Raw genomic sequence first — 17,969 nt, 5'->3', positions numbered from 1 at the left:
ACACCCACCTGGCCCCACTCCCTATACAAACAAACTCAGCCGACCAACTGCTGCCAAAACCCCACCACTTTTTGCAGCAGCTTAGCCCACTCTCCATCAATGTGGCTCCGGATGGGAGTCCTGCTAGTACAAGTACAAAAGAATCACCAGACACTCGACAGCAGGTGAAGTGGGGCGAACCCCTGCGTGTTTAATTCAAGTCTTGTGATGTAACATTTTAGGGGTGGACCCCTTCGTCAGACATGCAAAGTAGCGTGCACTCACCTCATAAATAGCCCTCATAATTAAGAACAATTACAACATGTTAACAATTCAGATTTCCTGATGCAAAGCACAACATGCTTGCCAAAAACAATAATTTACTAGTAACCACTTGTGTATTACATAATATGATAAAAGATAGCATTATGAATAAAAAAATTGTGAAAAGACATTATGAATAAAAAACTGTGGATAAAACCATCCTGTGATCCGCATATATGTGAAAGTGTCCAGTGCTTTCTTCTTTTACATTATCAGTTAATCCAACATGTTAATGCAAGATACAATATTGCCTAAAAACCAGTGATAATAAAGTTAAAAACATTTACACATATCAAAAAGAGTACAAAGTTTAAGAACAACAATACTAATAATAAAGGAAAAGGAACTACTTCACCCTGAGTGAAAACTTTCCCTGGTCTTAGTCTCGTTCACTGAAGGGGATAAATGAAACATTGCAACTACAACAAATTAGGTACAGGAACATAATAGATACAAATAGATTTATAAGTAACAATTCAAGTTAATCTCCTCGTTTAACCCTTGTGGCTGTTTTGCCTGTAGCAGCCATATCCAGAAGCACTCCTTTTGTAATAGTCTCTTTTTTATTTCCTTCTGGTTGCTGCCATTTACTTTTTCTAAGATTTGCCATCTCAATTGATAAACCCTATGTCCCTGTTGGTGAAAATGTCGTGCCAGAGTAGTTTCTTTTCTTTTTTTTTCCTCTGACCCTGTTCTTTTCTCCTCTTTGGGGGGTACATGGTTGCGGATAACTGATTTGTGTTCGTTTAAATGTATTTTTATACTTCTGCCTGTCTGCCCTATATCCGCCAACCCACACGGGCATTTAATACAGTACACAATGTTAGTACTGTTACAAGTAAAAAAAACTTTGACGTTATGTTTCTTTCTTGTTACAGTGTAAAATATGAGTGTTCACAAATGAATCCATAAATGCATTGGCATATGCCGGTGCTTTGCATCAGGAAATCTGAATTGTTAACATGTTGTAATTGTTCTTAATTATGAGGGCTATTTATGAGGCGTGTGCACGCTACTTTGCATGTCTGATGAAGGGGTCCGCCCCCAAAACATTACATCACAAGACTTGAATTAAACATGCAGGGGTTCGCCCCACTTCACCTGCTGTTGAGTGTCTGGTGATTCTTTTGTTCTTATACATATTGGAGAGGTGCCGACCTCTCTTCCGGACACCAAGCTTAGAAATTGGAGAGGCTGGGGAATCAGGAATCTTTGTTGTAAGCTACAAGACCTGCCAGTACCCCACTGTTGGAGGCTTGGAACTGGGGGCCACCAAAAGTGTACGAATTTGCCTTGTGTAATACAAAATATAAATTAGCGGAGAGTTAAAACTGAACACTTATGGGTGAGAGTTGGGGTCCCTGATCTTTGCAAAGGTGTAAAACTATGTATAAAAATAAAGAAAAACAAAACTGGATTGAGATGTATATATTTGGATCTATAGCTGTAATGGGACAGTTTGGCTGAAGACGCTGTGTACAAAGCACCAATACAAAGTGACACTTGCATGTGGTCCAGGTTCCAGGTACTGAAATAATTCGGCTTTCTCTATTACTGTAATGATTGATGGAATGTTTAGAAGTGCAGGCATCTGCATCAAAGGAAAGTATTTAGTATTTTTGAAAAGGAGGAATAGTAGGGAGCCTATACAGTATCTAGTAGAGTGAAGTCCAAGGGTCTGGCCACACAGGCAGAGTCGCCAGGCAAATCTCTTCTTCGTGGCGACTAATCTCCTTGATCTGCCTTCCGCCAGCTAAAATGTAAATTGCCTGGGGGCAGGCACATGGAGCGCTTTGTTTTCCGAAGTCGCCCAAAGTTTCCTTGTGAGGCAATTACGGACAACTTCGGAAAACAAAGCGATCCGTGTGCCTGCTCCCAGGAGTTTAGTAAATAACCCCCTTAATGTCATGTAACAAAGGTGGGTGTGGTTATGACATGACCAACGTGGATTTTGCTTCTCTTCCAATAAATATGTCTGATGGGGGGGGATATTATGGGGTTTTTTTCCAATGAAGGTTCCCAGGTGATTCATGAAGGATCCACAATAATTCATGTTTTCAAGGTTAATTTTTTGGTCAAAAATCCATTGTTCCGGTGAAAAAACACAACAACAAATTTTTCAAGTTTTTAAAAAACATAAAAAAAAAAATCAAATTTTTCGAGATTTATTATAACCCTACCCTAAAAATAGCTAGAATGACAGAGGTCCCTTAAATCAGTTTTAAATAGTTTTCATGATGTCGAGCTTTTTCAGAGGGTATTGCCCGAAAGTTCAAGGTTTTTTCCGCCAAAAACTCGATCAATTAGAGTTTTTGGGTCGTCAACCCCCGACCTTGCTGATTCATATTTTTCCATTCAAGTTCTTAAAGGGATACTGTCATGGAAAAGCAAGTTTTTTTTCTAAAACACATCAGTTAATAGTGCTGCTTCAGCAGAATTCTGCACTGACATTCATTTCTCAAAAGAGCAAACAGATTTTTTTATATTCAATTTTGAAATCAGACATGGGGTAAGATATATTGTCAGTTTCCCAGCTGCCCCAGCCATGTGACTTGTGCCTGCACTTTAGGATAGAACTACTTTCTGGCAGGCTGTTATTTCTCCTACTTAATGTAACTGGAGCAGTCTCAGTGGGAGCTGTTATCTGGTTACCTTCCCATTGTTCTGTTGTTAGGCTGCTGGGGGGAAAGCGAGGGGGTGATATCACTCCAACTTGCAGTACAGCAGTAAAGAGTGGCTGAAGTTCATCAGAGCACAAGTCACATGACTGGGGGCAGCTGGGAAATTGACAATATGCCTAGCCCCATGTCAGATTTCAAAGTTATAACTAAATGCAATTGTCACTGAAAGCAGCTTATATTGGCTACATTGCTTGTTCTGAGTGTAAGTAGCACAATAGCAGCTGATGAACAAACGTGGAGGAAACCGATGTGTGCTACATTGTTTCACGAGTCACAACCAGGGAAAAGAAATAATAACTCATTCTGCTTTCCAGTGCAAATACAGTTACAAATGTATAAATGCTGCTTCCATTGCGCAATAAAAATGTTTTGGGGTAAGATTCCCTTTAAGCAGCTAAACTGCAGCAGAATAAGCAGCACAAAGTAACATGGTAACATGGCACAATGGCAAAGCTACTTGTACCCTCAGAGCGAGTGTTCAGGCAGCTGAGCTCATTTCCCAGTCCCTTCTATCTTCTATCTACACACAGACACACGTGACGTTTCCTGCATGCCTTCTGCTTCACTTCCGCCAGGTTCTTGCAGGCAATTCCGTACTTCTGCTCGCTGTGTAATGTCCTGGTTCTTAACACCGGATCTTTTTTCTCGGCGGAGGTACAGCTACTATACAATTCTTATCTCCTGACACGCATGCTCACTCCTTCCCTGCGCTCTGCCGCATAACCAAGCGCTCCGGTTCGCAGCCGAACTCCATCTCCCAGAATGCTTTGCTTCAAGTCATTTCGCGCTTGCGCAGTACTTGGGTTGTTGTCAAGCGGTGGTTATGGAGATGGGAGAGAAGGAGCGGTGGAACGGGGGTCGGTTCTGTGTATCGCCTCTGGGACTCGGCTGCTGATATTTTGTGCAGCGATTAAAACTCAGGCCTTGCGACAGAAAGTCCGTCAGGCCTTAGGAGCGGTGAGGTTTGTTTTGTGCTGTGAATAATTCTGCTTGAACCGGGGGGATTATTGCGTGACCTGAAGGAGTTCCCGGCATTCGCCGCTTCCTGTCTCGTAGCGTCAAGGGCTTTAGAGTCCGGGTAAGTGATTTGGGCTGAGGGCGCGCACAGTTGCCTTTATGTCGGTTCCAGCAGGTTCCATGGGGCTGTGGGGCGTTACCTGCTGCTGCTGCTGCTGCCCATCACTTTTCATGCCTTAATACATAGCGAACAGTTCCCTTTGCCGGAACACTGGGCTCCTCCACTTCCACACAGGCCATTGATAGGGGAACTAGCGGTACATGAACATTCCATAGAAGCTTCATCATCACACAAATAACATGGTTTTTTTAAATGTCATCAATTAAAAATTCTAAACCATTTCTGAAATATTCGAATTCCTTTTCAGTCTCCTCAGCATCTGCCTCTTCATTGTTTCTTCATGCAGGAGTTGTGAGTGTGAGTGTGAAGGACATCTCAATCCAACATCTCTTATAGGAGGCTCCTTTTGTCTAGAACATGTGTTACAGCTCACACTATTTGTTTGAAGTGGAATTAGTGATTTGAATCAATTCTAACACATCTGATCACAAAGGGACCCCCCCTATAAGATCTATTGGATGTAACTGTCAGTGATTATCTGACACCCAACTGCTGCATGAAGAGAGAATGAAGAGAAACAGATGCTGAGAGAGGGATAGTGAGGATAAACTTTATTTCAGAAATGAAGTAGAATTTTTAATTGTATTTATAAAGTTTCAGTACGATGAAGCTTACATTAAATTTTCGTGATAGTCCTTTAAGATCTTCATTCTCTTTATTTGTACGTGACAATGTTAAGATTGGAGAAACTTCTTCATTTTGATAAAACAGAGTCAGGAAAGGAATCCTAATTTGCATGTGTAAATTAGGGGCAGGGAAGGAAATAACGTGACTTTTTGTCACAAAACAAGGAAGAAAACTTCCCACCCCTAATTTGCATATGCAAATTAGGGTTCGGTATTCGGCCAAATCTTTCACAAAGGATTCGGGGGTTCGGCTGAATCCAAAAAAGTGGATTCGGTGCATTTCCCTACCCGCCCCTAATTTACAATGGATACACTGGGTGCTGTGGGGATTGCAAAGTTCTTAACCTCCTGGTCTTGCCTCAGGTTTGAACATGATTAATTATTTCCTCCATTCACTAAAGTTGGTTCTATAAAAAAATGAATATCATCTGATCCTTACAGCAGAAAAGGCCAGATGTAATTGTGAATATTGGTTGCAGGGCAGTTATCAAATGGAGTGGTATTACAAACAGATTATGTTTAATTAATTACCTGGTATGTTAGCTTTGCATGCACTTGATTGCAGGTTGAACCGAAACATGTATTAGTGCAAGTAACTTTGTGAATAACATGTAAATGTATACAATTTTGCACCTGTGTAAATGACCTCTATTCTCTTTAACTGTGTGTGTGTATGTACATACACATATGCATATGACTAACTCTAAATTTCCACCCTTTTTCTTTGCAGGCAGTTTCTAGCAAAAACACAGACAAAAAGTCTCCAAAGAAGTTGGAAAAATGATGAAAAGGGTCTGATGGAATCTGATGAACAGGAATTCATAAACAAAACCGACAACACAGCGTCTAATGAAAGCAATGCTGGAAACGTTAATACATGTCCTTCTGCATCCCCCTTTTCTGATTTGAATGAGGTTTCACGTAATGGCTTAACAGATGACAGTGAGGATGGAGTAGGGTTTAGTCACAAAACGTCCTCTGAGCCCTCTAAAGTAAGAGAGGTTTATCTGAATGGCAGTCCATTTGTAGATGAAGACAGCAATCAGCCGATGCCTCTGGGACTCTGTTTTGAAAATGCAGATCTAATGCAGGTGAGTTTTCCTTGATGTCTATCAAACTTAATTTTATCATCCATCCTAATATATATTAATATTGCATTAGCACACTTGTGTAGTTATCTGTGGAGGTTCTGAGCATTATCAAATGTCATATGAACCACCAAGCTAATTGACAGGGTCATACGTGTGCAGTTCTACATAAACACACAGATTGACACACTTGATAAACGCACGCACTTGCACATCTTATCCCGAAAGAAGCTCACCTGCAAGTATGGCGTAGTACTGATGCTTTAAAGGGGTCGTTCACCTTTGAGTTAAAGGGGAAGAAAACCTAGTCGCGCAAACCCCCCACCCCCCCTCCCGTTTGTTGCTCCCTCCTCCCTCCCTGGCCTACCCATCCCGCTGGGCAAATGCCCCTAACTTGTTACTTACCCTTCTGCGCAGGTCCAGTCCAGGGAGTTCACCGACGACATCTTCTTCCACCCGATCTTCTTCCTGCTGTGAACAGCGCATGCGCAGTAGGATCAGTTCGCCGGCACGATCTACTGCGCATGCGCGTGACTTTTGGCGCATGCGCAGTAGATCCGTACCGACGAAATGCTCCTACTGCGCATGCGCCAAAACGCAGTTCACAGCAGGAAGAAGATCGCGTGGAAGAAGATGTCGTCGGTGAACTCCCTGGACTGGACCTGCGCAGAAGGGTAAGTAACAAGTTACGGGCATTTGCCCAGCGGGACGGGTAGGCCAGGGGGGAGGAGTCAGGGTGGGCAACAAAGGGGGGGTGGGGTGTTTGTGCCGACTAGGTTTCCTTCCCCTTTAACTTTTAGCATGATGTAGAGAGTGATATTCTGTGACAATTTGCAATTGGTATTCTTGTTTTATTATTTGTGGGTTTCTTTGGAGTTATTTAGCTTTTTATTTAGCAGCTCTCCTGTTTGCAATTTCAGCAATCTGGTTGCTATTGGCCAAATTTCCCTAGCAACCGTGCATTGATTTGAATAAGAGACTGCAATATGAATGGAGGTCTGAATAGAAAGATGAGGAATAGTGGAGAAAAGCAAATAAGACATAAGGAAACAAGAAAACAAAAGCAGAGAGCATGGAACAAAAAGAGGTTAGAAGTATTTTGCACTTCACATTTTATATACACCTGCAATGTATATGGATGTGGGCCTGTGCCCTGAGGCACTTGTGTAATTTAGCAACAGCCTTGTACACATATCCCAATGCTCATGCAAATAATGGTGGAACACATGCACACTAACCCTCTATGGAGGATTCTAATCTGCTCTATCATTGTGTGCTAAGCCGTACATAATGCATGTACTGACTCAGTTTTAATATATGTAGAGAAGTGTTATTATACAATTTATTTAAATAACATAGGGCACTGCCTTTCCCGATAGTTATTTTAGATTAGTGTTTAATGTTCTCCTGCAAGCTGTGCTAACGGAAGGCATTCGAATTGTGCTGCTGTTCTTCCCACAGCCAACAGCCCCATGGTATATAAGATAGAGGCTTCTGAGTAGTCCTCCTCTTGGTCCTAATCCTGAATTTAGACTTGATGCACACCTTAAGTGTAAGTTGTTTAGGGGCTTAGTTTGAAGTGGCTTAGGAAAGTTGGGTGTTAGAAGTAACACAGAAGGACGTTTTTAGTAAGAGTAAATTATTTTCCAACTTTAAATGAGGTGTCCAAATAAGATTTTATCTCCGACCTAAAAAGGTATTTCTGTAGAACCAACATGAAAGTAAACACAAAATGTCATTGTCCCTTGTATCTGGGGGTGGTTCTAGTATGTTCTAGAATGGCCAATTGGTCTTCATTATTTATTTTTAATAGTTTATTCATTATTTGCCTTTTTCTTCTGACTCTTTCCAGCTTTCAAAAGGGGGTCACTGACCACATCTAAAAACATATGCTCTGCAAGGCTACAATTGTATTGTTATTGCTATTTTTGTATATGGATTTTTATTATTCATCTATCTATTCGGGCCTCTCCTGTTCATATTCCAGTCTCTTATTCAAATCAATGCATGGTTGCTAAGGTTATTTGGACCCTAGTAAAACCCTAGCAACCAGATTCCGGGAAGAGAAAACTGGAAAGCTGCTGAATAAAAAGCTAAAAACTCAAAAACCACAAATAATAAAAAATCAAAACCAAATGCAAATTGTCTCAGAATATCACTCTCTCTATTCAAAAATGAACAACCCCTTTAAAGTTGGAAAATCCCCCGAAACTGGTGGCTCAAATGTATTGGTTTATTGTTACACAAGCCAGGCTATATTCCTCATAATTGGTGTTCTGCCACTTTTGACAATAAAACCAGGTATAATGTTAATGAATGAGTTGCTGTAATAGCAAACCAATAAGACTCCTTGTTTAAATAAAAAAAAAAAAAAAAGCATGCAGTCCTAGCGGCTTCTGTAAATTGTGTTCTATGATGGCAAGTGAGGTTGGGGTTGGCACAGAGCCAAAAAAAAAAGCTAGAAGATGAGCCTGGCCAAAATGGACTTGAAAGAACACTGCATGACTGGATCCATTTTTGCCATGTCCTGCGAAGTTTTAAAATCCGTACACATACTAAGGGCTACTTTGGATTCCATATCCATTTAAATGCAATAATATATTATTATATATATTTTTTTAATATTTTTCCCAGTAGTCACTATTTCTTTCCACATTTCATGCACATTCATATGATTAAAATGTTTGTGGTTTCTGTTAGGACCTGCCACCTGCTGTGCCTTGTTGTGCTTCGATGAGCAGAAGAGTTCAGAAACCTGCATTTTAGAGCAAAGGAAGAGGAGGAAGATGATGATGACTATGCTGACAGCTTGGTTAATGAAGGAAATATTTAAATAAGGTATGGGTTTTGTTACATATTTTTGTTGGGCAGCTGGCACTGCAGGCACTTCTTATTCATGTAAATGGGAGAGGTGTTTCCTATAGCTGCCACTGGTGTGTTGGTTGGTATCAACCTGAAACACACCTGAAATGAGTGGAAAGTGACTGCAGGAGTCCAGAGCATTTGACGTGATCACAGTGGTGCATTGGGCCACACATTTTTATTTATAGGTCACAAACAAAGATGTGAAAAACACTGCCCCTGATACATATACAGTATTAATTTGCAGTACACATGTGTTAGGATGACACACAAAGCACTAAGTTCAAAAGGAGGGGGTCCTTGCTGCAGGGGCTACTTGAAAGCCTCCATACTTGCTATAAATAAATCCAAAAAAACACTCCTTAAAAAAGTCAAAATGTATTCATAGCACTTAAAAAGAACAGGTTCTTTTTATAAGTCATATGAATACATGAAGTACCTTTTTTTTTTTTTATTGGATTTGCATATATTAATTTGAGCAGGACAGGGGAAGCAGGTGGGCTATTCTTGTTCACCTACCTTGGGGCTTGAGCTGAGATTTAATTGATGTATATACTGGACTGCAGGGCCAGACTTCCAATCTGTGAGTTCTGGCAGGCTGCTGTAAGATGCTGGAGACAGTCATTGTTTCTTGGGCAGGTGGAAAGCTGTATGGGCTTCTCTGTACTGGGAATGCCAGGGCATGTTCTGAATCCCAGTCTGGATTTGCTGGCCTGTAGCAAGAAAGGCAGCATTACTGTACTTTGTATGTACCAGATGTATTCACCAGATATGAAATCAAGCTGCCCATTAGCTGCCGACCTGCCAACTCCAGATTGAGTCGGTAGCTTATTGGCCTATGTATGAGCCATAACCGGTCTGCCCAGGACCCTTATTGTGATCTGACTGTTGGCCCAGAGGTTAGATGTTTGACTGATTTGGCTTCCCAAGTAGTAGGCCAAATTAGGTTGATCCAACACAAACACCCACTTGTTTGGCAACCTAACCAATCAAAGCAAATCATCTAATGCCTGGTTAACTTAATTGGTGTGAAAGTGCTTGTGAAATTGTGTTAAACCACACGTCAAACATATTAATGCAATTAAAATGATCATTTTCTTTTTCTGTTCTAGGATTCTGCAGAGCCAAGCTTGAATGTGTGTGTCCGGGGGAAACCAGAAGTATAAATATTATACTATAATAATATTATAGTACATTTCATTTCTTGTAGAGGCCCAAAGGGCACATGTAATTTATGTTGACAACACGCTTTGTGACCAAAATAAATATTGATTGTTCTGTACATGTTTGTTACGTTATTTTAATACTTGGCTCATAATCAAATTCTGAATGTAACCAACTTTAAAACATTCATTCAGGTTCTCTAGGATAGCAGCTGCCATATTAGCTTGGTGTGACATCAATTCCTGCCTGAGTCTCTCCCTGCTTGCTCTGAGTTCAGATTACAGCAGGGAGGGAGGGGGAGAGGAGCAAACTGAGCATGCTCAAGCCCAAGCCCTGGAGGTTTAAAGTTGAAAACAGGAAGTCTGATACAGAAGCCCATGTAAACACGATATAAGGAAAGAAATGCAGTGTTTCTTTTGACAGAGGACTCAGAGCAGCATTAATTTAAGGGTTTGCTAGTGTATTTATATAGACCTGTCTGATAAAGCTTATTTAGTTTTTACCTTTCCTTCTCCTTTAACTGATAGGTCTGCTGTATTCAGAGCAGATTCAAAAGTCTGCTTGTTTCGAAGTGATAAGCCTCGGTTGTGGACTATGCTTACTGCGCTTTGCATTTCCAAGTCCAGAAACCGATGGCTTTCCCCTTTGATATAGGGTTGCCTGCATTGGGCAGCACTTTATATAAGATGGAAGGGCAGGGGTGGCATGTAGGCTTACACTCACCTCCTAACTTGTGTGTCATTCAGACGTGAAAATTAAGAAGCGCGAGGAGGAGGAGCCTACTGCCTGCTCTGAGGCAAGCGGTAAGTACAGGGCTCTGCGGGCTCCTCCTGGCACAGCTTCTGGTACAGTAGTTATACGTAAAATATCACTAACAGCATATATGTAACGGGCAAAGATCTATACCATGTTGCAAAAAATCCACGGGTAGATTCATTTTAGATATTTGAAAAAGAAAAACACAAAAAGGAGAATGTAATTAAAGGGGTTGTTCACCTTTTGAGAACTTTTAGTATGATGTAGAGAGTGATATTCTGAGATAATTTGCCATTTGTTTTAATTTTTTATTATTTGTGGTTTTTGAGTTATTTAGCTTTTTATTCTACAGCTCTTCAATTTGCATTTTAAGCAATCTGGTTGCTAGGGTTCAAATTACCCTAGCAACCATGCATTGATTTGAATAGGCTAGAATATGAATAGGAGGGGCCTGAGTAGAAGAATTAGTAATAAAAAGTAGCAATAACAATACATTTGTAGCCTTACAGACCATTTGCTTTTTAGAAGGGGTCAGCGACGCCCATTTGAAAGCTGCAAAGTGTCTAAAGAAAAAGGCAAATAACTATAAAAAAAATAATGAAAACCAATTAAAAAGTTAATTCGAATTGGCCGTTCTATAACATAAAAAAAGTTACCTTAAAGGTGAACTACTCCTTTGATGAGCTTTTCTGGCTTCATGATGGTTTTATAGAGAGGCACTTTGCAGCATTAACCTAGAAATTTGTTATTTTTTTCCATGGTCAACTATCAGCCATATGTGCTAAATTCAAGAGCAACTGGAAAAATTTGCCTCTGAATTAAAAGGAAAAAATTTTGTCAATGTGCATTTGATGAAATTAAAACCATAAATATAGTGTGCTATTTCTGTATGTATTCAAGGCCAGACTTCACTCAATTGTTGTGGGATAGGAATTCATTAAATACTCCCAAGCAGTTACTGTCTTGTGTTTCTGCTTATAAATATATAAAGCCCAGTACCTATTGGAATGTAGGTGACCCTGCATTTTGTCACCTGTGTCACCTACAGCATGCCAATGGCACCCAGCACAAAAGGAAGACCTCGGCCTTCAGCCCTGTGCCGTTATATGGTCATTGAACTCCTTGGTGACTTATAAATATCCCGTTTTACTATAGGGGAGTAGATGATTCCCTATATAAACAATGTATCACCACCAAGGCACCTTCTTTTAAAAGACAGCTCAAAAGTTTCATGACCAGTATAAAACCACTCGGTCGGCTGAGGCATAATTTCGGGGACTCTTCCTGTATTTTTGGCACACGACAGCAGATCTGTCTCATACTGCAAAAATGAATGTCAGGGAATTGAAATGTTGTTTTTATTTATAATACATACAAATATTATTTCATAATAAAGCACCATTTTTTGTGTTATTTTCCTTTCAGAAACTCGCAGCTTTAATTGAGCACTTTGCACTAGATCGACTAGTGACAATGATCAAGGTACAATTCGTAATTCGATGAACTACTTTAAATTAGGGATGCACCGAATCCACTATTTTGAACCCCCGAATCCTTCAAGAAAGCTTCGGCAGAATACTGAACCGAATCCTAATTTACATCTACAAATTAGGAATGGGACAAAAAGTCACTCGATTTCCTTCCCATTCCCTAATTTGCATATGCAAATTAAGATTCGGTTTGGCCTGGCAGAAGGATTCGGCTGAATCCGAATCCTGCTGAAAGAGGCCGATCCCTAGATTTGGTGCATCCCTAATGTTTCCATAGTAGACAGAAATTAATATTTTTTATAAATAAATATTTAAATATTTTGAATCATTTAAAAAACACAATTAATAATTGAACAGGGTCGGCCTGGGACACAGAGAAAAAACCCGACGGACCCCGGTTCTTGTGGGCCCCGTCGGCCCAGACCCGCTCTCTGGATCATCAGCAACCAAAAAAAAATGCACATTAAAAAACCTGCTCATGTGCATAAAAAGAAACCGTCAGACCCTGTATTTGAATACCAATCCAGCTGACACTGTTACAATAAGGTTGTAGTTATGGTAGCGTGGCAAAATACATAAAAGGAACAACCTTGTGATGTGCATTTAAATGAAAGAAGTGCATTTAAATGAAAGCATAGTATGAAAAATAAAATTTAGACTTTTGTTTGCTAAATACATAACATGAATTTATTAACATGATTAAATCTAAGGCCAAAAAGCTCTTTGCACTGATATCCAGTTGTGACAAGATGCGCTATGCTGCCCCAGTTCAATAAAATACATTTAAACACTAAAAAATGACAGGACTGTTTTGCAATTTCAGGTACAAGCCAACACTGCGTTCCCTATGCTCATATACATTATATATAATAATGGGGCAGTCTTTGTAATATATTAATTGTACCATTTCTTATAAAAATAATACACAATAATATACATGTTGTAATGGTATCATTCCCTATATTGAGAATGGCTACTGAATAAACAGGCTCTCATCATGGCAACAAAACCCACTGCACTTTATTCTTCAACTTAATTGAATTTAACTGAACTCAGCAACCATGATTTAACTTGCTGTTATAACTGCCCTGCCTGGGCTGCATGCGTGATGTCACAATGCTCTGAATCTCACAGCTGTTCAAACAAACAGTTGTCATTATGATGTCATAATGGACAAAGTCAAGGTGTACAGCTGCAGCCCAGAGATTTCTCATTCTTGATCAAGAGACTGAGGTGAGTAGATCTCTGTATATTTGGGAGAAAACTTTATTAAAAATAACCGTTTTACTGGTACAGTGGGAGCTTTCAGACTACTAGTGGTATCATGAATATGGTAGAATTTGAATTAATTGACTAAAATGGAGTCTGTGGGTGATAGCCTTCCTGTATTATGGAGCATTCTCAAAAACAGGTTTCTGGGTAATGGATCCCATAGCTGTAAATGTATATATACGCACACACTCACAGACATACCTGTATATACAGTATATATATATACACACACATATATATCACAGTCCAGTGAGTATCCTCACTCCAAGGCAAACTCTATTGCGGCCTATATAGCCGGGGTGCATGGTTAAAATATATATAACCTTCAATTCAAGAAAACCGGCACTCCCATGTAAAAATTCTCAATCATTTATTCCGTTGTACCATTATCCAACGTCCTTGTTAGGACCTTTCTCAAGGATGATACAAAAATACATTGACCAATCTTAAATAGTCTTAACACATTCAAATTCTCCAATGGGTGCTTGTTATCCAAACCTGTTAATGAAGTGATTTAACCCTTGTGACCATCTTCATATATGTGACATAAAAATAATTTTTACCCAGATAGTGTTATCATCATGAACACTCATCGCATATACATCATAAATACCATAAATTAGTGTATAAAAACATGTGTAAAAAAATTGACAAAACATTTCGTGATATCAAACAGTGTATAAGTTATGTGTACTTCATTTTGTCCAGAAGATGTCACCGGTGTGTTTCATAAGCTCGTGTTACAGTGCTCAATTAAATTCTATATGTTACTAAAGTGTCCTAAAAGGAAAAGAGAAACAAAGTTGTAGCTAAATTGTATCCATAATTTATAAAACATTTCCTTTCACTGTAAAAGCCACAGAATAAATAGAAAGTTTGTAAAAGAACTGCCAAACTCTATTTATCCATTTAGATCAACTCTACAACTTACAACTTGATCTGCCCATTCACACCTTTTGGTGAGACGCAATTGTGTTCATAAATCCAAAAGGTTTCCCTTTTCAAAAGCGCTTTTCCTACATCACCACCTCCTGGATGCATTTGTATCTGCTCTATCGGCAGGTATCTAAAGGAGGAGGCACTATGTTTGGCCTCCGCCCAATGCTTGACCACCGGCTGTTGGGCTTTGTCCTGTTTCAGGTCGTCTTTATTCTTATTTTTGACTCTCTCTGGGTCTAACGCTGCCCTAATACTCGCTCGATGCCTATCCTTTCCTTTAGCTGCCTCACCTTCTTGCCACAGTACAATAAACCACAAGGGCATTTGATTATATATACCACTAGCGTGGAGGTGGGGGCTGTTTGGGCCTCATATATATATATATATATATATATATATATAGGGATATTACATAGAAAAAAGTATTGGGATTACTAAACGGTTTCTTTACTGAATGGTTTTCTGTTTTTTCTCTCCACAGAAAGAATATTTTATCGTATCAAAACAACAAAAAAAAAATCTAACATCTAAAAAAAAAACAACTAACATCAAAATGTGGAAAACTATTTTCAAATGTTTTTGTTTTCGCAAGGTAAGGACGTTGTTTTTTCTACTATAACATGACATATTTCATTTAGTGAATAACTTCATGGTGGAGAAACTTGTCCTCAAACTCTGTTACTGGATTATCTCTGAACATTGTTCTGTTTGTGACAGTTGCTAATACTAATAACATGATGATGAGATTGATTGCTCCCAGACTGACTGCTCCTCAATATATCTGTATTGTGCTACAGTCACTAGTGCTGTTTCCATTCATTTTTGTTATATGATTTGGCTTTAGTATAGGGGATACACTACGTTATACTTGTGTTTGCACCAACTATGTCATTTACAGGGATGGCTGGGCAAATTTTCTCGCCTTGTTTCGCCACGAAAATTACGCCCATGGACTTGCATGGCGGGAAAAAAACAAATGACGCCCATAGACTTTAATGGGAGTCAGTGACATTTCGCCGGCGGCAAATTTTTGGCGAAACTAAACGAGTCAAATTCAAATCAAATCACTACAGATTACTGACCCAATAATCAAATCCTTATTACCATATTTAGATTGCTGATAACTCCCAATATCTTGTGATTTTAAGGGTTTGAATTCAGCTCCACCAAATCCAAAAACTGAAATTGTATTTAATATGTGATTTTATTACAATCAAAAGCATACTGCTATCTACATTTATGTGTTTTCTATTAACTAAGGGAAGTTGGATTTATATCATTTATATAATTATAGTTTTCCTATTTGCTCATTTCTTTTTTTGTAATAATTTTTTTTTGTCTTCTTAGAAAAGAAAAGTTAATCATCCAACCAAAGAATTTGTTGTGGTAAGTGATGAAGAATTGGACAACATTAAAAGAAGTGACACAATTTTCCTATTAGTGCTATCAAAACCAGATTATTTCCTTGCCTATAGATTTATACCTTGATGAAGCTGCACCATCAATTCTTACTGGTCCAAAAGAAAAACACTGGGTAAACTGGATTTAGCCCGTTTATTCACAATTGGCAACATTTCCCAATTATTTCTCATCTGAATAATAATCAGTTGTCCGTGACTTGATAAACATGGGCACCTTCCTTACTTTTAATGTCATTTAATAGTGACATTCAGCTACAGAATAATCCATTACCATTTCCATAGATGGCACATTTCATAACGGCATGGACTTTATTGTTAAAACCGTTTTCTTTGTTAATGAAAACTCATTCTCTCCTGTCAGAAGGAAAACACATTGATTTTATAGTATTATCAAAATAAATCCCTATACTGACCGTGCATTTATTTAGACATTATTATTATATCATATTTACTCATATTAGTTATATCTAATTAAAAGCATATTTTTCCAAAACAAGCCACACTCCTTTAGTCATAACTAAGCATATATGATAGGCCTTTAATTGCATAAAGTAACACCACCATTTTTTCACTCAACTGTTTTTATATGTTGTGCTTACTATTATTAGTATCATTACCAAAGTTCATTTTTCTGATTAGATTCCTGGGTCTGCCCCCTCCCCAGCCAAGTTCCAAGCCTTTTCTAGTGGGCCGAGCTCCAAAAGTTTAACCCCATTTTGACATGAGAGCTGTTAGCTCAGTGCTCCCCATTGGAACATCACAATATTCCTAGAGGAGAACACTGATCTAACAGTCTCATATCATTGCTCTTAACCAGGATAACCTGGTGATACTCTGCAGGAAAGCAGAAAAGAAGTGGTATAAAGCCATGGGGCTGACCTCGGCATAGTTGATTGGGCAAAATGGTTACTATTAATGGAAACAGAAGAATATACCATTTAATATGATGTTTTTTGAACAGCTAACTATAACCAATGAACCCTAAATATGTGATATAAATAAGACTTTCATCTACGTTTGGATCATTAATACTTTGGGGGTTATTTACTAAACTCCGAATGCAATACCCCAAAGTTTACAGAGTTTTCAGGTGAAAATTCCAGAAAAATCTTAAAATTTGTGAAATTAGATTTTTTACCGCAAAGCAAATTTTCGGGAAAATGTAAAAATAAGCATAAAAAACTTGAGCAGACTTTGATAAATAACCCCCTTATACCCTTGCCCCCCAACACATACCAGAGATGTGTGGCTCTAATCTACTTTCCTCTTAATCATGTACAACCTGTTGGCAATGCCACTTGTCAAGTAAGTTGTACAGAAACATAAAATTGATTGATTTTATGAAGTTGGGTGAATTTGCTTTATACAAAAAACATGCTAGATATTAAACTACAGCATTATAAGAAGTTGATCAATTAACTAACTTTATTCCTTTTAGGAATTAAAACCAGAGGAAGAACTGGAGCCGGCTATAACCATCTGCCAGGTAAGCATAAGAGAGGAAGAGTAGTAGAGAATTTTAAAAAAATCACCCTATGTTTTATGCAAGATTGTAGTTTAATAATACAATGTTTTTCTTTCCCTTTCTTAACCAGGAGACTCCAGAAACCCCTGATATTGACATCTGTCAGGTAAGAGAAAATGATATGGTTGTAGAATAAAAAATATTTTAAAGGAATATTAAACCTAGATTCACTCAGGGGGGGAAAATTTGTTAGGCACCACCAACTTTTGCACTGGTGAGCAGGCCCGGACTAGCAATCTGTGGGTTCTGGCAAATGCCAGAGGGGCTGCTATGAGTTACCATAGCAAGTCAGTATTTAGTGGGCTGGTTGGGGCTATTTGCCTCTGTGTAACTGAAATGCCAGGGCCTATTTAAATTCTCAGTCCGGATCTGCTGGTGAGCCTGTCCCACCTCCCATTCTGAATTGCCTGCAAGTACAATTTGCTTATGGCCTCATATAGAGGGGTTTGGGTGTTGCAGTTCTTCTTTATTCAAGTGGGTTCAGTTCACATATCTACAAATTCTATCTCCTCTAAACAGGAGACAACGCAGAAATCAGGCAATGACACCTGCCAGCCTGAACTCGAAAACCAGCAAGAGAGTGCTGAAGTAAACGAGGAAAACCAGCAAGAGAGTGCTGAAGTAAACCAGGAAAACCAGCAAGAGAGTGCTGAAGTAAAAGAGGAAAACCAGCAAGAGAGTGCTGAAGTAAATGAGGAAAACCA

At 39.0% G+C, this 17,969-nt stretch overlaps 1 protein-coding gene and 1 long non-coding RNA gene across 4 annotated transcripts; both read left to right on the top strand.

Moving 5' to 3' along the window:
• The first annotated feature begins 3,070 nt into the window (after positions 1-3,070).
• Positions 3,071-9,980, top strand: LOC121395574 (UPF0688 protein C1orf174 homolog). 3 transcript variants are annotated; one of them, XM_041569389.1, is made up of 5 exons: positions 3,071-3,638; positions 5,479-5,839; positions 6,757-6,923; positions 8,537-8,674; positions 9,811-9,980. In XM_041569389.1, exons 1-3 carry the CDS (start codon positions 3,535-3,537, stop codon positions 6,805-6,807), a joined length of 516 nt encoding a protein of 171 aa, XP_041425323.1. In that variant the 5' UTR covers positions 3,071-3,534; the 3' UTR covers positions 6,808-6,923; positions 8,537-8,674; positions 9,811-9,980. The 3 variants fall into 3 exon arrangements, with proteins under 3 accessions (XP_041425323.1, XP_041425322.1, XP_041425324.1); XM_041569388.1 differs by lacking the exon at positions 6,757-6,923 and having other exon boundaries at positions 3,074-3,638; XM_041569390.1 differs by lacking the exons at positions 3,071-3,638; positions 6,757-6,923 and adding an exon at positions 4,969-5,111.
• A 7,071-nt stretch (positions 9,981-17,051) lies between these two features.
• Positions 17,052-17,889, top strand: LOC121395577. Its single transcript, XR_005962566.1, has 3 exons — positions 17,052-17,226; positions 17,336-17,371; positions 17,785-17,889. It is a non-coding gene; the product is annotated as an uncharacterized LOC121395577 (long non-coding RNA).
• The last annotated feature ends 80 nt before the right edge of the window (positions 17,890-17,969 follow it).

The sequence above is a fragment of the Xenopus laevis genome, chromosome 7L (assembly GCF_017654675.1).
Source record: "Xenopus laevis strain J_2021 chromosome 7L, Xenopus_laevis_v10.1, whole genome shotgun sequence".
In the NCBI taxonomy this organism is placed as follows: Eukaryota; Metazoa; Chordata; class Amphibia; order Anura; family Pipidae; genus Xenopus; species Xenopus laevis.
This window is presented reverse-complemented; position numbering and strand designations above follow the sequence as displayed.